Source organism: Sceloporus occidentalis, unplaced genomic scaffold (genome assembly GCF_023333645.1).
Source record: "Sceloporus occidentalis isolate IW3139 unplaced genomic scaffold, rSceOcc1.0.p SCAF_2, whole genome shotgun sequence".
Lineage (NCBI taxonomy): Eukaryota > Metazoa > Chordata > Lepidosauria > Squamata > Phrynosomatidae > Sceloporus > Sceloporus occidentalis.
In genome coordinates, this window is record NW_028316982.1 from 98,155,252 (window position 1) to 98,178,752 (window position 23,501).

Genomic DNA, 23,501 nt, shown 5'->3' on the forward strand with positions numbered 1-23,501 from the left:
TTACTCATATTCTCATTAAGTCATTTAATGTTCAACACTATTACATAGTGTACAGTAGCTGTATGGTCTTTGATCCTAACATAAATGAAAGTGAGGAAGCTCACCAAAGGAATTTTGCCTCTCCTCTTTAGCCAGCCATGCCTTCAAAAAAGCAAAGATACTCCTTCCATGAAATTTAACTTATGGTTTAGATCTGAGGATATCTCAACATGCCAAAAAGGAAATGCATACTTGGAAGAGTTCTGGTTTGTCTTGAAGCACTTATAATATGAAATCGTGGATTTTCATTCCTCTACAATAGTGGCAGCCAAAGACAGTATGTGAAATACAAAGGTTTAGGGCACCTCCCACCATCCCATGATTATGCATCCCAAATTATAGATTGCCATTAGATACTTTAAAGAGTAGCTTTCTGAAGAGTAAAGGCTTGAGTATCGAGTCATAGTTTCACATATCGTTCAAAATGAGCATGGGCTGACAAGGTTTTAACTATCCAGTTTCCCTCTCGGAATAAAGACTAGCTAGGTAGTGTTTCTTTTATAAACTGGAGGAGTTGTTTTTAAGATTAACTGTTAGTAACAGTTCTTTCTCTTTCATTTATATGCTTTCTCAAGCTGTGTCTAGCTTATTTAACTTTATTTTGCGTACCAGTAAAACCCTCATTTCATCTTGGTTCAAAGAGGGGACAATTCATAAAGACATGTTAGCAGAATGTGTGCTGGGGGGAAACTAGCATTCACTGCAAGATTCAAATCCCCCCGTCAGTTGGAACAAAATACATCCCTGGAGGGGAAATGTTGTATAAGAAACAAAAAATTACAGCTGCTCTTAACTGCTCTCAAGAGATCTAAAATGCTTGCACATCCCATTTTATCTCTGCCAACATCAATAGCTACTATATGTGAAAATGGGTCATGCTTGAATCACAGCATACCCTCACAGATGAAACAAATCTGAACAGTTCATTTTTCAAACTTATTTTGAAGGTAGGATACAAACTTATGATAAAGGATGCTCTGGATCCAAAGGAGGCGAATCTCTGTGAGCCAGTTCAATTTCAGTTGGACCAAAACACCTGTTGATCTTGAGGAAAGAGATTCTATAGCACCTTTGAGACAAACTGTAAGAGAAAAAGTTGGTAGCATGAGCTTTCATAGACTTGAGCCTACCTCCTCAGATTCGTGCAAAGGTACTACAAGATCCCATTGCATGCTGATTTTCCAGACTAACATGACTATGCCTTTGAATTCTTGAGGAAAGAACAACTGTTATGACTGCTAGATTTGGATAGGCTGAACTGAATGGGAATAACAATTGAGCTTCCATCTGAAAATCCATTTAAAATGGATTGCATTATTTTTTAAATAAACAACAGAGCATTTGATTATTGCAACACTCATTCTCATTATTCTTCCACTGCAGCAAGGATGCACATCTACCTGGAGCTGTAAATAGAACAGACTAATAGGATATCTGTTTAATGAAAAAAGTCACAATTAAAACTTAATTTTAAGCACATAAATGCATTAACAGAGTTCCGATCTGGGACCATAGCAAACTATAGGTCCCAGAATTCCATAGTGTTGAGCAAAGGCAGTTAAAACTGTCAAATTGGGTTATTTCTCCAGTATGAATGCTGTCAGCCTTATAAATAGTTCTAGAAAATGTTTGCTTGGTCTGAAGCCTCAGAGCAATAAAGGGCCTACGCTTCTGCTTGTGATTAATGCCCCCAATAACCTTCCAGAGAGTGAATCTCTTTGAAACAAGTTGGAAAAAAATGGTGGTGAACCTTCTAGATAACAAGCAATACTGTTCCTATTTCTCTCACAGACTTAAAGTACTTCTGATAACTGCTGAATGTTTATTTCATTGTAGCACTGCTGTTCAGTTAATTTAGCTTTCTCACATTATTTCTGCAACTCATTTTCTTTTCACTTTTGCTTTTTAAAGAATTAAGAGCTTTTCTGCCCAACAGGGCCCTCAAACCTGTGTACAAGATAAGGTTTTAAACTCGTTCCTTGAAAAAAAAAGTATTAAAGCCAACTTTATTGCAACAAATGCATTAACATAGGTTTGCATGCTATCACCCTGTTATATTCCTTGATCAGTAGGCTTATGTTTAATTCCTATTATGAACCTAATTAGGACAGGATGTTGCAATTCCCTTGTATTTTTGTTTCATCATCTGCACCAACTGTATTCCTGGCTAGGTTTGATCAAGTTTGGTATCTTAGAAATATCTCAGATAACAACTTATCCATCTTATGGAAAGTGTTGTTAGACCTATTTTAGATAAGCTGTTGTTGAGTAATGTAAAATAACAGAACAGGACTTGGGAAGAAACACTTTCATTTGCAAAGAAAATGCAGCCACTAATACATTTTGAGTTGGTCAAGCAAGACACGGTGTAAGGAAATTGTAGGTATATCAGAAAATTAAAATGTGCCTTCTGTTTGGTATCTGAGTTCCTTTAAGAATTATGCAAATTCAAAAAAAAAAAAAACCAGTGGCAACAATATAACAACCAAAGATAATTTCACTCATCTTTGCTTAGAGGCTGTGAATTCTACTACATGTTGTCACAGGGAAAATGAATTAGAAAGTGATGGTCAATGCCTTTAAGAGAGCATGCTATAAAATCAGACTATAGTACAGCATAGGTGTATCTACAGGGGCAGCATTAGGGACAGAATTCTTATTTGAAGGAGCAGTGTCCTTATCCCCCCCTCCCCAGTAGTACAACAGAAACTCATCTGTTTATTCATCACAATGCTTGTGTTGTGGGGTATGAGAGGTTTCTTTTAAAATTTGAACTTTTTAGCATTTCTGTATACTGTAGTTGCATCTAGTGAATAAAGCCACAAAATATTGGGAGCGTCATTAGACTTTAGACCTCTGGCATACTGTAGAATTACTTCTTGTAATTACTTCTATAGAAATATATATGTATGGGGAAATGTGGCATCAGAATGGAAGAGCTCACATGGATTCAACAAGGAAGGGTTAGTGAGCCAAACCTGGATTCCCAAGAAACACTGAGTCCATAACATCATGAATTTAGTCTGTTCCACACAGTACACCACAATAACTAAGTTTTAAAATAAATTCCTAACCTTTTCTGCAGTCCTTATATCAACAACGGCTCTGGTCATCTATACTATCTGAGCTATGAAAAGGGTTTATTTTTCCATTTGCAGAACCATTTTTCCACTCTAGCCTCATATGCTTGTATTTTAAGGCTGTCATCTGATTAAAGAAATGAGGGAATAAAACTCGTCTACCTGGGGCAGTGACTTCCAAAGTCAGAGGGACAACCTGACCAAAGGCCTTTGTATGAGTAGAAGCAGGACTAAAATTTAGGGTTTTTTTCCCTTTGTATATGCTTGAGAGAAGGGGTGGGATTGTTTTAACAATTATCTACAGTGGACTCAAGAGCAGGAAATTATGTATAACATCTCTAGGACTAGTGTACATTCTTCTTCTTTTCAACCCTGGAGTCGTTCAAGAAGAATCTGAAGACTCATCTATTTTGTCAAGCCTTCCCTCACATGTCCTGACTGTCTTTCCCCTTGTGTTGTGTATTGTATTGTATTGTATTGTATTTTTAAGATTGATTAGTAATTTTTAACTGTTTTTATGATGGATTTTAATGAGGTATAGTTATGCTTGGTTTTGTTTAGGGTAATTGTTATTGTTAAATTTGTTTTCTTGAATCTGTATTGTATTGGATTTGTACTGTTTGTAAACCGCCATGATCGTGGGAACGGTGGTATAGAAATAAAATTTCAATCAATCAATCAATCAAACCCATCCTGCATTCTGGAGTTAATCTGAGAATGGAGGCAGCTTTAAAAATGACTGCAAAGCCTTCCCCAGTCTTCCCAAGTTATATCTGCCAATCAATTCATTGTTGGCTTTACCATTGTACAGACACAACCATACGTTGAAGTAATTATGAAAATATTTTGCCCTATCCCATGTCCCCCTCCTGAATTGGGTAGGTCCTTTGATCTGGACATGGCAGCATCTATTTACTCCATCATGGCTGCCATGTCTTTGGCCATAAAATTCCCAACATGGCCAAGATGACAAACCTGAAATGGTTGCTGGGTTTGAAAGAGCTTTGTCTTATAACCTGGTGTGGAGGGATGATGGTGGAGCATGGGGAAAGACAGGGAGAGGGGCTGCCTGCCCAATGCTGCCCCAATCCACCCCACAACAATACCATGGAACTGTGTTACTGGACTGCATTATGTGGGACACCACTGCTGAGAACAGGGCTGTGGCTTCTTGGGAAACAAGTTCCGTAAGACAAACCATGAGGTCATTACCTCCCTTTGATGCTTGTGGGAAAGTCAAGGACCATGTATTAAAGGTAGGGTTGCTATAAGTGAGGACCTCCAAACCGGGACAAATGTAGGACAAATGCAGGACAACATTTTCAAATGTAGGACACATTTTACAAAAATGGAGGACATGCAAAAAAATTGAGGCTTTTTTAGAAATGTTAATATAAATCCATGTTTCTTAGGCATGATCAAAATGGAGGACGTTTTGACATTATTCGTAGACAGATCACGGAAATGTACTTCCCTTTCTGGCCACCCCCCTCTCCCCATTCCAAACAGCACATTTGAGCATTGAACATGGCTTTATTTTAACATTGCCTCTTGCATATTTCAGAGGCTTATTCCACAACCAAACCCTTTGGTCAAGGGACTTTGGTTTTCCTTCATTTTGACTTGTTTTGTCTGTATTCCTCCCCACTAAATAAAGGAAACATGAAATGGAGTTAATGGGTACAAGTAGTTAAACAAAAAAGTCTTGTGAGACTCTGTAGGCAAGAGGTGCACCATGTTAAGAACTGCATTAAGCACACTTAGGCTGCTGCCACACTGCTTTCACTCTCATCACTCCATCCTATGGAATCCTGGGATTTGTAGTTTGTTGTGGTGCCAGGGCTGGGCTTTGAAATCTCAGGCATAAGAGAGGCAAAAGGCTTGGGCTGCATCTACGCTGGAGAAATAATCTGGTTTGAGACCACTTTAACTGTCTTGCCTGAATGCTATGGAATTCTGGGAATGGTGGTTTGTTCCAGCACCACATCAGAATGGCAGTTAACCCCTGGAAAGCTCTCTGACCAAGGTGACCAATGCCCTCACCCCAAAATGTAGGGCACCCAAGCAAAAAAAACGTAGGACATGGCCAAAGATAAAAGCTAAAAACACCCATGTAATTATAAATCCATGCTTCTTAGCCATGATCCAAATGGACATTTTGAAAATTGACAGAAGAGGACATGTCCTGGAAAAGGAGGAGGATGCCTGGTCACCTTGTCTCTGGTCCAAAACACACTGCAGAAATAAAACAATGCTGGACTGAAATGCCCAGAGTTCCTCACCAAAGCTGCATCCACACTGAGGAAATAATCCAGTTTGAGAGTGACTTAACTGTCCTGGGTTAGTGCTGGGGAATGCTGGGAACTGTAGTACACTGTGGCCCCAGAGCTATCTCTGACAGGGAGTCCCATAACCCTCCAAACGTAGTTGAACTGAAGTGCCCAGAATTCCTCCCCAGGTGCATCCACACTGAGGAAATGGTCCAGTTTGAGACTGCTCAGTGCTGGGGAATCCTGGGAATTGTAGTCTATTGTGGCCTCAGAGCCATGACTGACAGAGAAGTCTCAATGTCTCCCAAACACTAGCATTCCCAGGATTCCCTAGCACTGAGTTAAAGCAGTCTCAAAGTGGGTTATTATTCCTGCAGTGTGTGTGAGGGATATAAAAGCTAGGGACTGGATTCATTTGGAGGATCTCTGTGTCCAAAACACACTGCTTGGACTGCCAGGGCTCAGTGCTATGGAATCCTGGGAATTGTAGTTTATTGTGGCACCAGAGCTCTCTGACAGAGAAGGCCAAATGCCTCACAGACCCCAGAATTCCAGAGCATTGAGCTTTGGCAGTTAAAGGGGTCTCAAAGTGCAGAGAGGGGGGGGGGGAGAGAAAAGCCAGGGAGTGTGAATGAGCTCTGAGAGGAGGAGGAGGAGGAGAAGGAGGAGGGAGGGAGCCAAGGGAAGTGGCCAGGACCACCAGAGGAGCCCCTGCTTTTCCTCATCATCGCAGCCTTCTCACTGCTGGCAAGAGGCTCTGCCCCCAGCCAGGCAACGCCTCCATTCAGTCTCCTTTTGTCAAAAGAGCTCTGGTGCCACAAGAAACTACAATTCCCAGAATCCCATAGCACTGAGCCATGGATGTTTAAGGGGGGGGGGGAGTCAAACTATTTCTGCAGCCTTTGCTACCCCAAAGCCTTCTATTATTTACCAGCAACTTGCAAGGCAAAATCTCTTCCTTCCAAGCCCTTGAAAACCAATCCAAGTGGAGGGCTGATTGCTTCTTTCCCATTGGTCAGCTTTGGGAGAAATTTGCATATTACAAGGAAAGGTGTTTAGGGCCTCAAAAACGATCCTGTGATAAAGAATTACAACAATACTGACGCGGTAGACATTTAAAAGATGAGGAGGCATTTAGACTCCCAGGGAAACAGGAACGATTGATGGCCTTTTTTTCTTTGCTCACTGTAACCTGAAAGTAATGCCTTTTGCAGGGTATATATACCAAGTGGGCTGGCAATAGCTCTGAGTGGCAGCTGTCTTTAAGACCTGCTCTCTAGGCTTAAGTCAGGCAGGGAGGCGGAGAGGGTGGCACACAGCCATGGGGAGGAAGGGGTGGAGCTGCCTCCAGGGCCTGGCTGGGGGGGGGAGGTCCCGGGGGAGGGGCCAAACTGGGGCGGGACTGTGTGGCCCCACCCCAAACTGGGAAAGTCCCACCCCCAGGCGGGATATGGCAAGCCTAATTAAAGGTCTCCTTCATTAACAAAGTCACCTTCTCTGCTGGCCCATTTCAGACTGTGTGTGGGGATTGCATCTTGATCGCAATATGCAGCCGTTTCCCCTCATCCACCAGCTCCTGTGACTCTCCCAAAACACCAAAGTTCCAGGGGAGTGGAAGCATCACTGGACTGGCCAGGGTTTCCTTTATCATGCTGAGCAAGTCTAGACATGTTCCCTTCCTATTTGGCTTCTTGGTTCTCTCAGTAAAGGAGAAGGGGGTGGGGGAGCAAGAAAAGGTATGGCATGGTGAGGAAGAAACAAGGGAGATGCAGAAGGGAGCAGCAAAGACAGAGAATGTGAAGTGCAGGGGCTTTTCTTTTAAAATGAAGATTTGAATGAGGAAAGAGGTGATAAATAGCAGCAGAGCAAAGTTGGATATGTCCTATTGGAGCAGCAAGCAGAAATATGGCTGGCTTTTAGGCTACCAGGTTTTCCCTGGTAGGCACTCAAGTACAGTCGGCCCTTCTTATACACGGATTTTTTATACACGGATTTAAGCATACATGGTTTGAAAATGTTCCAAAAAAGTATAAATTTACCTTGATGTTCCATTTTTCATTAGGGACACCATTTTGCTGTGTCATTATATTTAATGGGACTTGAGCATACACGGATTTTGTTATACACGGGGGATCTTGGAACCAAACCCCAGCGTATAACAAGGATCCACTGTACTGACCTATTTCTGCCTATCTGAATGAATGGGAGGAGCAACCCACACAAGGATATTCCTCCCTTCACTGCTGGAAAACTTCAGATCCAGAATTACCTTATAACCACCATGGTAGTTGAAATCCTGCTTGTATCCCAAAAATCTTGGTCTAAATCTGATGTGACGCTTTTGGCATCTTGCCTAGTTGTCCATTACTGAAGACAGAAAACAGGTACCTCTATTAAGGCAAAAGTGCTAAGTGGTACCACCTCTGCTGCCAATAGATATCTTGCAGAAAAATAAGAAACAAGGACCATGAAACTAAGAAACCAGTAGTAAACCCTGTTGATTTTTACCTGTAACAGTAAACAGCTGAATAGTTAAGTGTGAGAAAGTGGAGAAGCATGTTTCTTAACCCATTCCTGGATCAACTGATGGGCTATGGCTTGCTTAGGTGGTACCCAAACAGAGAGGTTGTCATCCTTTTCGCTGGAAGGCCTGGGCTGCCTTCCAAGGGCTTCCACCACCTCCTCATGGCTGAACCATCTGGCAGCTTCAAGTTCCTGTTTGTTGATACTAATCTGCAAATGAAATTATGCAAAATTAAAATAAATATGTTAAGTAACTGCAGTATCATAAAGAGAATAATGGGCAGCATTGTGGCTATGACTAAGCTAAGAAACAGTAAATCTAGGGTTAAAATGACATCTCTGTCACAAATCCACTGGACAGCTAGGCCATGTACTACTGTATCTTTTCCTGTCCCTACATGCAATGTGAAGAAAAATACTATCCGTCTATTTTATGGAATTGTTCCAACAATTACTGAGGTACTGTGTATGATGTGCTCAGGTTAAGTAAAAAGCAATAAACAAATCTGGAATTCCACAGCTCACAAACTGCATGTGGCCCTCTTGGGAATGCCGCTAACTCTACCAAAGTTACTGGTACCCTGACATTTTTTTGTCAGGAAAGAACACATTTAAAGGAATTTTAAAAAACTCTTTTGTGGGCTGGTATGTTTCCTTTAAGCCTCCCGCCCAAAGATTGCATGTCTTCCAAATGGTGGCTGTAATGATGCCGTTTCACTCTAGAGGAGCCAAATATTGAACAGTGAAGCACTCTAGGCTCTGGGGCATTGACATCCAAACAGAAATGCTATTCCTTCTACAGTAGTCCCTCCGTATCCAGAGATTTTTTTTACCCATAGCTTGAAAATTTTCAAAAAAATAAATTAATTACAAAAGCAAATCTTGATTTTCCCATTTTATATAAAAGACATAATTTTACTATGCCATTGTATTTAATGGGATTTGAGCATCCACAGATTTTGGTACCAATGGCGGGGGGGGGGGGGGTCCTGAGACAAAACCTAGTGGATACCAGAGGCCCACTGTAATAAACTGCTATCTTTAACAGTTTAAATAATTTAAACTCATCAGGAAGCTTGCACTAAAAAGTAGGCTGGACACAATATGCTTTAAATTATCAAGAACTGCACATTTTGATCAAGGGTGGGGAGCCTGCATTCTTCCAGATGTTGCTGAACTACAGCTCCCATCACCCTTAACTACTAGCCATGCTGCCTGAGACTGTAGTCAGAGCTCGCCAACATTATAAGATTCCCTGATTTAGATAACTCAAGTCAATAAAGGTTGCTTTAATAGCTTCTATAGCAAAGATAAATACACCAAACAAAAATCTCATTCTGCCTGCCTTACCTCACTCTGCTGTGGAAGCACCAGGGCATGGCAAGCCATCATTAGGCAGCCGTGTGGGAATGGCCAGTGCTGAGAAGCAGAATACCACAAAGATGTCACCTCTAACCCCACCTCTTCAGCGACTTCCCGGCGAACTGTTTCTTCTAGAGTCTCTCCTGAGTGGAGAAAGTATAGTAAAAGAAAAAATTCTATCCTGAAAGTAGGCTATCAAATTTCCTTTGGAATAAGCACCAACATTTCTCTCATGACATTCCAAAATGAAGACAAAAACTCTTATACAGACTGAAGATCAACTACAATCAAGGTCATTCATTATCCTCAGAATCTGAACCCAACTGATAGGTTAAATATTGTCAATTGACTTCCCTCCCTCCCTCCCTCCCTTCATTTCTCCTTGTCTAATTTTCAAAGAATACATAATGCTTATGATCCTCATAGAGTGTCTTGCTATCAATTTAATACAATCCTTGTTTTGTTTTGTTTTTTACAAAAATGGCTTTTGATAGTCGCTGTTGCTCCACTTCATTTCCATTTCATTTCACATTTTTTCAAATGAAATGTAGGCTGCCTCTAGTGTTTCAAGATAAAAGCTAAGATGAATTATTCCTTTAACTGTTCACATTTAAAGAAACCTTATCTAACATTTTTAAAAGTAATAATATTTCATTCATTAAAAACAAAAAGCTTTAAGTCTCACAATAAGTTACTTAATGTTTGGATCATAACCATTGTTATCAAGGCAATTGTGCTATGCACAGAACAGTAGTGCACACTCTAAATAGGCATGAAATACTTATTTCAAACTTAAAATAGGTCAATACAGTAGTTAGCTTCAATGAACTGTTCACTCCACACATTCCAATAGATAAGGGGGAAAAAATCACAGGTTTTCCTATTTGATTCTTAATGGATTCAGTCATTGTATATATTTTACAATAAATGCAATGAATTATATTTTATTTGCAAGACAGTTATTTGCAACGCAATGAACAAGTCAATCAGTTAAGACTTGTTCAATGTACTGTACAGTGGTACCCCGGGTTACGAAATTAATTCGTTCCGCCGCCGCTTTCGTAACCCGGAAACTTTCGCTAGCCGAATAGCCCATAGGCGCTAATAGCGAAAGCCGCGATTTCGTGTGAAATCGCGCCGAAAAGCACCAAAATTTTTTTTCGTAAGCCGAAAAAAAAAACGTAACCTGGAACAGTTTTTTTCTTTGGGATTTTTTCGTATCCCGGGAATTTCGTAAGGCGGTGCTTTCGTATCCCGGGGTACCACTGTATATCTTTTTTGCCCCAGACAAGTTCTCTACTCTATGCTACTTCGCAGCCCATCTTTAAAATACTGCATCAATCCGCTTTCAACATGACTGCTTACCTACATCACAGAAACCAGCCAAAGCACTATACATCCCTTTGGGAAATGATGCTTGCCGTATAAGAAGGCATCGATTCCCATCAGATACCAAAGTAATAACCACTGGAGACATCTAAAAATAGAAAAGAAAAGAAAAAAGAAGGCTGACATCCTGTTGGGAAGTTACATCATCACAAATTGACTTAGGATCATGTAAAGTTGGATTGTGCCACTATGCCATAGTAGAAATATGCAAGCAGAACCAGATGCACAACCACTGTGCAATGGTCTCATTGCACCAAGAGGGAACCCATCTTGCAAAGTGCCTCAATGTGTGCAATGGTGCACAACAAAACACTGTGTGCAGTGGCCCGATATGCACTGTCACAATTCACTAGAAGTTTTGTGTATGTAGCTATGGCATCATAAAGTTACACATCATAGCCTCTGAGGTCTAATCTGCCATTTGAAATAATGGAGTTAACTGCCATGGTTCCATGCTATGAAATTCTCAGATTTGTACTGTTGAGACATTAGCCTTCTCTGTCAGAGAGCTCTGGCACCACAACAAGCTACAATTCCTAAAATTCCATAGCACTAAGCCCTGGCAGTTAAAGCAGTCTAAAACTGCAGATTAGACCTGAGGCATGATCTCAGCCAGAGTTCAGATCAGCTTTGTATTATACCTCAAATAAGGACATAACAAGAAAAAGAATTAATGAAAAGTATAAATACCTTCTACAATAACTTCCTCTCACAATTTCCTGGTTCTTATAGACAACTCCTGTACCAAAATGGTAGGTGGACAAGAAGACCCTGGTGGGTCTTTTGTCAGGGCCAACTTTAGCACTTTGACCAGCCAAAGCAAAAATACAAGCTCAGAGGTTACAGACATTTTCAAATCACAGTCATTATTAACAACCAAACATTATTAGGTTTGTTTAATCTGCCCCTCTCAAACCACATTCTTGATTAAAATTTGTTCTTTTTGCCCCAGTGTAAAGCAATTGCCCTGGTACATAAATATTTGGACAGTTATTTTAAAAGGGAAAGCCCACCAACACTCACTATCTCAGTCCACATCTCTCTCCATCTTTCTCTTTCTCTTACTTTTTTCCTCTCACACATGCACACATCCCTAGTTCCATCATGGAGGTACGTACCTCTCCCTGCCTATTCTGTTCTGCAAGATCACTAACTGGTGAAGTTATTCAGTCCATAATTTGGCTTCCATAAATCCCCACAGCTTAGTTAAAATTTCCAGCATGCTTGATTACTGAGCTAGCCTTATTTTCTTCCCTTCTGCCTTTTTTCCTTTCACGTGGAGCAGATAGATAAAAGGGAAGCTCAACTAAGCACCCTCCGATTTGCTTGAAAATATTCTGCATCTACTCATGAAAAAGGTCATTTGCTCTCCTCTTCTGATGGGTCTCCTAAAAGGGTCTCCAATATCAACTTACAAGCAAAGCTCAAAGTATATTGACAGAAATCTGTTCATAACAGATTCTTGATGGCCTGTTTGTACGATTCTAGAAAAGCCATCTCCAACCTGAGTCTAAATATGTTTTAGACTACTTCATTCATCAGCCACACCAATTAATATTGCTGAGTGTTGGACTAGGATTCCAGGAGACCAGAGTTCAAATCTCCACTTGGACATGGAAATCCACTGGGTGACTTGGACAAGACACATTCTCCCAGCCTCAGAGGAAGACAACGGCAAACCCTTTCTGAAAAACTTGTCAAGAACACCCTACAAAAGGATCACTGCAAGATGGAAATGACTTGAAGACATACAGCGTCCAGGTTAAGGATAGTGCCTCTAGAACAGGTTTATTTTTCATTCATGCACCCACCTGTGCATAATAGTTTATTCCACTGCTGTCGCAAACTCGTTTGCTTCCAGCCAGATTCTTCATTGTGGGCTGTCCAGTTTTGCTGCAGTACTTGTTGTTTTCATGCCAGTGAAGGAGAGCGTGTGCCTTTAAACATCAGTACAAAAAGTCAGGTTGTGAAGGTCTCTGAGAAATGTTTTACAAAAAAACTGGAAGCCCTTTATGAAAATGCCTTTTTCCTTCTGTAAATCAAAGCTCACTTCATTAACAGAATGAGAATTAATTACACTTGGAAACTCATAGCTTGTTCACTTGACATATCCATCCATTCATACTATGATAGATGGAGAAAGAATCACTTGCTGAAGACAAGACCTTAAGCTTCATGGCTGAAAGGTGATCTGAGATTCCTACATCCATCTTGCCACAATGCTACACTCGCTCAAAAAAGATTGTGCACTTCCTCTTTTTTATATTTGTAAATATAAGACAACAATGACATTTTAAAGAGCAGATCATCCCATAAACAATATGTGCAGCCTGTTTTACATTATTCACAGCAGGTTTTGCATACTCCTTTTGGAATCATTGCCTTGGACATACCTTACTTCATGTGTTTTAGTCTGTTTTACAACCACAAACTGATCAATTTTATGAAAAACTGATTGAAACAATGAAACAAGTCATTCATTCCCCTTAGAAATAGCATGACACATGCAGTGGATGATAATCTGTGTCCATTTTTTCTCAAGCCTCTCAGAACTATCACAGTCAATTAATAAGTGCCAGACTTTATAGCTTCTCCAGGCATTTCCAATGTTTTATAACCTCAAATGGTTCACACTTCTGGGAGAAACATTAAACCAGAAGCAATGAGATGTTCCTCCGGTCAGAGTTCATAATTCTAGGGTGTTCTACCTTGGCCCCAATAATATGCTCACCAGCTCCAAGGGTTCACAGCACAGTGACAAAATTAGTTGCTATTCCAATAGCTAAGAAACAACAGCTGCTTCCATATGTGATCTGGACACATTTTAATTGAATCATTTCTTGACAGCATTACAATCTTAAAGTGAAATGTGTGAACTGGCCCTGAGCCACAGAAAGTATAACAAACAAGTCTAGTCTTTTCCCCACTACATGATGTGTTCTGATCAATACTGCATTGCACTAAATAACCTTGCAATCAGTCTCAATTCCAGGAGGCTGCAGAGTACAGGCAACAAAGAGAAGCAGGGCTGTTCCATGTTCTCTGTTGAGAGAACTATCATCTTGGCCCTCCTGTAAACTGTCACCTAGCAGTTGTTCCAATGGCTATCTGAACCATTTCCCTCCCATTTGGTGATTATAAAAACTGCAACCTGGTCTTTCCTTTTTCCTCTTCCCTTCCCATCTCTTATTCCTTCTGTATTGTATCTTAAATGTAGATTGTCTAAGAGCAGGGATGTTCAGGCTATGTATGTTTGTAAGTTACTCTAGGAGTGACTTACTTAATATAAGTGTAAATCACTAACCTACTATAAATCACTAAGAGGCAAGTTACAAATGCTTTAAATTTAAAAAAAATACATAAATAAAAAAGTCACAGAGGAGTGATAGAGTGTAGTAGGAATTAGGTTTTTGGGATGACAGTATTTGACCTGCTCTGATCAGGGGCCCTGGATAACAGTGGCATAAATGAGCTTTTATGAGAACAAGAAAGAGAACCTAAGCAGATAAGGCCAGAGAATGAGGAGATTATGCTTCACACGAATGAGGGGAAGAGTAAAAGGTGAGAGTAAGATATCTGAGAAGGACTGAAAAATGTGAGAGCAAGAAAATTCTTATCACTAGGAACTGAAGAAGTAAGAGAAACTGAATTTCATATATTTATTTGAAGTAACAGTCAAATCTTTGTTTGAAGGCTTCTAACATCAATATGTGAGGTAATATATGATAACAAGTACTCTCAGACCATGTTTGCATGTCATGACAAGCCACAGTGTTGTTTTTTAAATCTGGCTTATCATTATGAGTGAACTGGACTAACAAGCCATGGTTTCAGATAACATATTTTGTTAATAATTTTACTAGGCTCACCAAAAATGCATAAAAATCTTGGTGCCAGCTTTTGAAAAGCTCCTTCATGCAGGGATAGAAGGGATGGTGTGGAATCAAACAGTTTGTTAACTAGCCACAAACTAAACTGATAGTTTGCAGATGGCTGGCAAACTGTAGCTTGTTGTGACATCCAAATCCACAAACTATGGCTTGTGTCTGGTCTGTTCCCCCAGTCATCCATTGTGAAACAAGGTCTGCTGCCACACTGCAGAATTAATCCAGTTGAACAGCTTTAACTGCCATGGCTCTATCCTATGGAATCCTGGGATCTGCAGTTTGTTGTAGCACCAGAGCTTTCTAGCAGAGAAGGCTACACAAGACTAAAAACACCAGAATTCCATGGCATCAAGCCATGACAGTTAAAGTACTGTCAAACTGCATTAATTCTGCAGTGTAGATACAGCCAAGAACTGACAATAGGAGTGGGGGGGGGGGGGTTAAATAAACCAGAAATGAAAAAGACAAAGCAGGGATCATTTGGTGGTCTGCCATATAATTCATGGATTAAGGAACAAACTACAATTAACACATACTATGGTTTAGTATGATATGCAAACATGTCCTCAGTATTTATATGTAAACTCATACCGTGGAAATCAAAGATACGTCTTCTTCTAACTGGAAGAAAGCCTTCCGAAAGTCTGCAAATGATCCATTGAGTTTCGATTCAATGGAAGCTTTGTCCAACCATCCTGGAATTCAATAAATCTGTAGGAATCAGATTTCTCAGTTATTATCCCACCCCACACCCTTAGGTTTGTATCAATAGCATATAATTACAGCACTGTTGCTGTCACAGAGGCTGCAATGCCATACAGCTAAAAGAGTGTTATATTACTTGGGGATTTTCTAAACTAACTGAGCCATTCAGGCTGTTAGAGATTACATTAAAGGCCCTAGAAAATAGTCCCTTTGCTTTGGAAATTGCTGGTAAGGAACTATCTATTGGGAATACACAGAAACTGTTCTAGAATGAGATGCCTCTTCTCTTGCCTAACCTCTGTTGTTAGCTTCAAATAAAGTAAGGAACAAATACGTATACATGTGGAAGGCAACCTCAAAGATAGAATCCTGAAAGTGTTACAGGTGTACTTTCACTTACACTTAATTAATGCCTTTGTAATTGAATGCAAATGTTACAAAAAGCCACAGGCATCCTTCCAAAGGAAACAAAACCTAGGTGAATGCAGTATGCCACAAAGATCCCACAGCTCAGAGAACTGCAGTGCCATAACACTAAGTTCTTATGAAATGAAAGCATGTTAAACTGACTTTAAAATGAGTGGAAGAGATTTTATTTGTTAATAATGGCATTTAAATATAACAATGAAACAAAATAAAAATGGAAACGTAGTTGGTTTCATGTAATTTTCCATTTTTTTAAAAGTCTAAGCCCTATCTTTTCCTATTATTCTTGTTGTTCTTATGCACTTTCAAGTCATTTCAGACCTGTGGTGACCCTAAAGCTATCACAGGGTTTTCAGAAGCATTGTTTTCAGAAGATTTGTTCAAAGGGAGTTTGCCTTTGCCTTCCTCTGAGGCTGGCAGACTGACTTGCTCAAGGTCATCTATTAGGTTTCTGTAGCCAAAGAGGGGTTTGAACCCTGGTCTTCTAGAGTCTAAGGCTGCATCTACACTGAAGAATTAATGCAGTTTGACACCGCTTTAATTGCCAAGGCTCAGTGCAATGGAATTCTGGGATCTGTAGCCTTTTCTGTCAGAAAACTCTATCTAAAAGACCATATCTCTCCATACGAACCTGCAAGGGTCTTAAGATCTACAGGGGAAGGCTTTCTCTTGGTCCTGCTGTTCAGATGTCCAGCAGAACCAATAGGGACACACTCCCTCTGTCCAGTTCCCAATGGAGGTCATCTAACAACCTGACCACAGCTGTCTCTGTCCCATAACTAGGCCTAAAACCAGATTGAAATGGCTCATGTTTTTTAAAATAAAAAAAAATCTATATTTTATCTGCAATCTTTCTGTCAGCAACCTTTAATCCAGTTTTCATAGAAAGGCCAGATAGAAATCAAATAAATAAGCAATAAGACTGATAGTGCCTACAAGTTAAAAACTGGATTTTATTCACATATATTTGAGACCAAATCCCATACAGACCATTGGAATTTTATTTCTGTGTAAATGTTTACACAGCCAGTGTGGTGTAGAGGTTTGGATGTTCGATTAGGACTCTGGAGACCAGGATTTGAATTGCACTGGGTGACCTTGGGCAAGTCACAGTTTTTTAGCCTTTGAGGAGGATAATGGTAAACCCTTTCTGATCAAATCTTACCAAGACATGACAGGTTTGCCATAAGTTGAAAATGACTTGAAAGCACAAACCAACAAATGTTTATGGGATTCATCTTAGCACCATTCAGAATAAGGAAGGGTGGAGTCTAATAAAGCTGCATAAAATTGAACACTAACCTAGATCCAGAGCAAAATATGGCGCGCATTCCTCCGAACAGCCAACAAGCATGGACTCCTCTATCCTCTGTTCATCCTGTCTAAATTCCACCAAAATCTCTTTAATTTCTGAAAACCAGAAGAACAGATGGAAAGTTTTGGAAAAAAGTATGTGAATATTACAACAAAAGACGTGATTCTTTGTTACAGTGCTGCTGTCCTACAGTCACAATAGAAGCTCATAACAGAAGTTAAAGTGGAATATAGTGTTATAGCTGTATAGTGTGAATGGGCTCAGATACCTCTGTTATAGCTTTCAGCCTTCTTTCTACATTCATCACTTAAATTCTTGTCCCTCTGGGTTCTTTAAAAGCAGGCAATGAAAGCATCTTTAACACCTTATAGATATGGTACTTCCTCTAAAAATGAAGTGCCCATTAGTCTTGAGAATGGCTGTTGTACAGAAACTTATTACCTGCTGCATTTATCTTTGGGGCCCAGAACTTTTTTTCCTTTCGTCGCAAAAAGGGGGAGCAATTGTAAAACAGGAAGAAACTGCCTGAATTGTAGGCCTGACGACAAGCATTATCGTTTTCTTTTAACTCGAACAGGTATCTGCAGTTGGGAAACGATCACACAGAGCACTGCTTTTAAATCAAAAGTTATTGGATTCCGTAAAGTATAATTACAAAGAAAGTGACAAAGCAAAGGGGGGAGAAGAAGGGGGAAAGAAAAAACAGGCTACACAGGATATGAAACACGGACTAGACATATGCAGTATATTAATATAACCTGAACATATTTTTTTCAAAAAGAAATGGTTTCTTGACATTTTGATTTATAAATAAATGTTCATCCATAGCTAAAGCATAAGATGTTCTGCCTTTCTGATCCAACGTTTTAAACAGCTCCTCATCCATGCAGAGTCTCTGAGTCCCAGTGAGTCTAAACCTTTTCAAAAGTTCAAATTCTTTCAGAAGTGATCAGAAGCTCTAATTCTGGCAATACGTCAAGATAGAACAAAGAAATATTACTAAGCTTTTGAACTGTAATTTTGGTCCTCTTTTCTCTTCAGAGGCATTAATAGATCTACTAAAGTTTATATAAGAAATAGTTCAAAGTGCCTCCTTTATTCTTCCCGTCTGCCGTCCTGTCTACATACAGTCAGCCCTCCATACTTACTGCTTTGACTTTTGTGGATTTTATTATTCACGGATTTGATTAGTATGTTCTCTCTGGGAATCTTGAGTCCCTTCAGCATGATTCTATGGGAACTGCCTGCCAGAAGTCATGCTGGAGGACCTAGAGATTCCTATATAGAACACTTCTCTAGCCATTTGTAGATCCTCCAGCGCAATTCCATGGCCAATTCTATTGCACTGGAGGACCTAGAGATTCCTAGAGAGGTGTTCTCTCAGGTAAAAAAAAATAGTGTTTGGGGGTTTTTTTATTTGCAGTTTTCCCACTTTCACGGGGGTCTTGGCCCCCTATCCCCAGTGAATGAGGAGGTGGGGTACTATACTTACCTAAGAATAAGAGCAGTTTCAGGCAGAGTTTTAATCTCATCATTGCTCAGCCTCATTCATTGAATTTTATGTGGGCCTCTGATGATACCATCCTCCACTCATATTCCTTGTTTTTAAACTGCTTTTTTGCTTACTGCAGAGAATCTGCTAAGGGGGGAAATATGCAACAGCAAAAGATGCTATTGTGAGGACTCCTCTGTCTAGAAGTGCTCCAAGTTCCAGCTGAAGAGGATTGCCTGCTATCTGTCAAAACCAGAGTGGGAATCATGCAGCCTCCCAGATGTTGTTGGACTATAATGCAACAACATCTGCAGGGGCTCATGATTCCCACATGTCGCCAAAGGAAAAGGATTGGATGCAAAGTAAGATCCTTAAGTCAGGAAATTAGTTAACTGTTTCACTAGAAGAAGAACTTTGGAAAACCAGTGGTTCAACCACAACTTTATCCAGTAATTTGAGGAGAAAACGGTTTCATGAAATGACCATTCCCCCCAACTTTGCTTCTCTGAATCATGCTGACTCTTCAGTACATTTACTTGGAAGTAAGTCACACTGAACTCAACCAGCTTCAGATAAAAGGCCTGGGACATCCTGAATTCAACTCTGTATAAAATATCTTGGGGAAGGGTTTAAAGACATTCTTCTTTAAAAAAAAAAAAGAAGAAGACATGGTTCAAGTTTAAAAATAGAGTCGCATGAAATGGTATGATAAAATGTTAAGTTTTCCTCAAGCCTGTTTCAGCCACAGGCCTTTCTTTAAAACAATACTTCACATTTCACCACTTGAATAAAATCAGCTGTTGCCTGGAAGCACAGTTTGCTCACTCTGTAAAAGTGTGGAGAGTCCTAAAGGAGGTGACCATTTTCAGTTTCACAAAACTCAACACTGAAATTTTGGGGAAACAAAATGGCAGCCAGTTATTTATCTGCCCATTCTAAGAGAATTGCCTCATCCTGAAAATATAGCAAAAACAAAATAGCAAGTTTTATGGAAAGTCAAATAATATAAATAATATAATATAACAATCTGGTAAATCATTACAGGTATTACAAACCAGCTCCCAACCTAAGAACATTGAGACAACACTCATATCATAAATGCAACAGGTTTACCAGCGATATAACAGATGCAAACATATTTCATATGAAAGGTATCACTTCTTAAACAACATTTGCTTAAACGACATGTGGGAAATGGGACTGGAATGTAATATATGATAATAGTAACTATATCAATTTGCTACTGTTTTAATGTGTTAACATTTTTACCGAAAATACCAGTATTCTGTTGAGTTTTCAGGAGGCTGTCAGCAAACTCAACCTTCTATTTTAGCAATTGCTTTTGAATGGTACTTAAGTACAGTAATACACTGAATATTCAATTTTAAAAATGCCACGAGCTTTAATTAGAACAATAAGCAATGAAGTGATAGCAAATACCAAAAGATAGGATTAATACTTTATATGGTAGCAAAAAGGAAAGGGAAGGGGGAGAAAATGAGAATATAATATTGAAAATTTGCCTTCCTATGTAGAAAAAAGCTTACCTCATTCTCCTGACATAGGTTGAATTGAACCTGCAACATAACAAGGATGTGCTTCTATATCCCATCCTATACACCAAAGCTATTGCCATCCTATGTTCTTTTAAAAACATGAAGAAAAAAGAAAAGGAAGTTATTTAATGTAACAAATAGTTATAATGACCAATTATCAGTTTTTCCTAAATGCTTATTCAAGAACTGTTTCACTCAAAGGAGTAAGAATGCAATCTGAGAAATGACACAGGAAAAGAAATTGTACTTTGCCCTAGAAAATATAGTGGAAGTTGTTGTTAGCTGCCCTCGAGTCAACCGTCCTCGACTCACGGTGACCCTGTGGTTGAGACATCTCCAAGATTCCCTGTCCTAAAATGCACTGTTCTGGTCCTGAAGGCTCAGTCCCATGACTTCTCTGATCCAGTCTAACCATCTTTTTGTGAGACATTAGCGTGATACAGATGGCACTAATGTGCCATGCTGGCTCCATACTAGGGTTAAGGGACCGTGCATCAACCACACGGTCCCTAACCCTAGTATGATGCAGCGCCGTAACAATGGCAGCGCCCTGTATACATGGCGTTGCCATTGTTACGTAAGCGCTGTGCGGCGTCCACATATTGCAGTTTGGCGCTTACGTAACCAGTGCGCCAGTGGCACACTTGTTACGCTGCACCTGCAGCTTTGAAAGAACCTGCTTTTTGTGAGTTCTTTTTCCTCCACAGGGAAGCCGCGCGGTTTGGTGGCTGCGGCTTCCCTGAAGAGGAAAAAATACCACTGCCTGCCCAGGCAACATGGAAGGGATGCACCGGGCCATTTAGCCTTCTCTTGCTCTGATGCCACAATAAACTATGGCCTGTTACAGACTGCCTAAATAAAGCTGCTTCGGGTCTCTTTGGAGGTATGCTATTTAAATGATGCATGGGTCCTAAGAGTCCGGAGGTCGCGCCAAAGCCACACTCCATTCCTAAGCACTGGAGTGCAGCTTTGGTGCAGCTTCCGGATTCTTAGGATGCATGCATCATTTAAACAGCATACCTCCAAAGAGACCCGAAGCAGCTTTATGTTAGCAGTCTGTAACAGGCCTATGAAAGGATTTAAATTTCAGTTGAACATCAGAAGAAATTTCTTGGTGGTGGGATGTTTTTGTCTCGGCGAAAAGGCTTTTGTCTCGGTGTTTGTTGTGTTTATTTTTGTCCAAAGTGCATATGTATTGTGAGGTCGAAGGCTTTCATGGCCAGCATCCATAGTTTTTTTGTGGGTTTTGGGGGCGATGTAGCCACGTTCTTGAAGAGTTTATTCCTGATGTTTCACCAGCATCTGTGGCTGGCATCTTCAGAGAAATGCATATGTATTGTTTATGTTGTGGTGTTTTTAATATAAGTAAAGTTTTTTTAAAAAAAGAGGAATTTCTTGACAGTAAGACAGCAATTGCCTCTTATACTTTTATAATAAGTATAAGAAGCTATTAAGTATAAGAAGCCAGCAAGTCCCACTAAATTCAGTAGCTTTAGGGCTACAGCCTACACAGTTTGCAAAACATGCAACTTACAAAACCCTCAAGGGGATCATCATAACTTGAAAACTGGAGTATAAGCTTTATTTATATATCAAAGTTGTGATGTTTTATTTTTGCACTGCGGCCACAGAAGAAATACAGAACAGAGAGCTGTTACAGGAATATTAGTGTATTACTACTGTTAAAAGGGTGAAAAACATTTAGCTCTATGCAATCCTGGAAAGGGAGAAACACTCAATTTAGATTGTTATGTAAGCACACAAATATTCCAACTTGTTTTCATCCATGAGACCTTTATTAGTTTGTAGCTCTGTTTCTTACACACACACAAAATGGGGGGGGGGGGGGATGCATTTTTGTAGTTAAATTAAATCATTCTCTGTTCCTAAGAAGATTTTTCAAAGGATTAAAATGGTATCTCAGATTCTGTTACTGGAAATCATTAAGCTTGCATTGCTAGCAGTTTTAAATCAAAGGGGACTTCTTGCAAGATCAAGAATTTGGAGTTCACTTACTGTTTTCAAAAGCAAGTCAGTTTCCACCAGCAGGAAGCATTTCACATTGATCAAAACGGATTTGACTCTGCCCAGTTTGTCTATTAAGACAAACTACATTTCCCACAATCCTTTGTCTCCCCCCAAAGATCTCTGGGAAGTGTAGTTCCATAAGTATCAAACAGGTATTTTTTATATTTTTATATTTTGTATCAAGATATTTTTATATTTTTGTATGAAACAGGTTTTAATATACTTTGTTGCTCTAATAGATATCTCTATTATAAATAAGGTTAAGATAAATTTTATTTTTATCAGAGATATTATTATTAATAATATTACATATTACTGTATATATTAATATTATCAATTATATATATGTGTGTATATATAATTCTTAATAATATTAATCTTAGTATATTATATTAATATATATTATATAATATTATCAATATATATATATATAGTATCATTAGTATTAATCTCAGTATATTATATTAATATATAATATTATATATTAATATTATCAATATATATATACATATATATATATATATATATATATATAAAATGTTGTTAATATTAATCTCCGTATATTATATTAATACATAATATTGTGTTAATATTATCAACAATATATATATATATTAATTTCAGTATATTATATTAATAAATAATATTATATATTAATATTAATATATATATGATATTTTAATAATATTAATATCATTATATTATATTAATATAAAATATCTAATAATATTAATAATAATAATCTCGCTATATTAAAACCTTTTTGATACAAAAATTAAAAAATATCTTAACCTTATTTATAATAGAGATATCTATTAGAAACAAAGTATATTGCACTATGTGTGTGTGTGTATTAAAACTATATATATATCTATTAGAAACAAAGTATATTGCACTATGTGTGTGTGTGTATTAAAACTATATATATATATATATATATATATATATATATGAAAGACAGGATATGAATTAAACAAACAAATAAAAACTAATAATAACCACGTTTTCTTAAGATAGGTACGTCGTGGGTAACCTTTCAAAGGGTTAATACAGCTTGGCAGACATGGGTAGACAAAAAAATGTTGGAAAGGCTTGCTTGTGAGCTTCTTAGAGGCCTCTATTGTCTGATATCAATCTTTTAATCCCAAATGTATTATGTTAGCCAAAAAAAGAGGGGTGGGGAGATGGTTTTCTGAAGACAGAACTTCATGTTGTTTCCAGGCACATTTTAATGCAGTTGCTCAGTCTGCATAGACATGAGAAAATAGAGTCTCTTTAGTATTAACCTTATGCTTTTTTCCCCCTTGCTGAAAATTGTCCTTCCCCAATAGTTGCAAAAAATATAGGTACTGGCATCTTCCCTCCTACAGACGTCAAGCCAAACAGGATTAAGAATCCTCTTCTTTCTCCTCCATCTCTGTGTTCATCT

At 38.9% G+C, this 23,501-nt stretch overlaps 1 protein-coding gene across 1 annotated transcript; it reads right to left on the reverse strand.

Moving 5' to 3' along the window:
• Positions 1-9: 9 nt before the first annotated feature.
• Positions 10-20,132, reverse strand: LOC149318744 (NAD(P)H pyrophosphatase NUDT13, mitochondrial-like). The gene is made up of 9 exons (XM_089507870.1): positions 20,036-20,132; positions 17,438-17,577; positions 16,984-17,091; positions 15,142-15,245; positions 12,475-12,600; positions 10,640-10,751; positions 9,263-9,417; positions 7,898-8,122; positions 10-1,120 (listed from the first exon to the last, which is right to left on the reverse strand). The coding sequence occupies exons 1-8, from the start codon at positions 20,122-20,124 to the stop codon at positions 7,922-7,924; spliced, it is 1,035 nt and encodes a 344-aa protein (XP_089363996.1). The 5' UTR covers positions 20,125-20,132; the 3' UTR covers positions 10-1,120; positions 7,898-7,921.
• Positions 20,133-23,501: the final 3,369 nt, after the last annotated feature.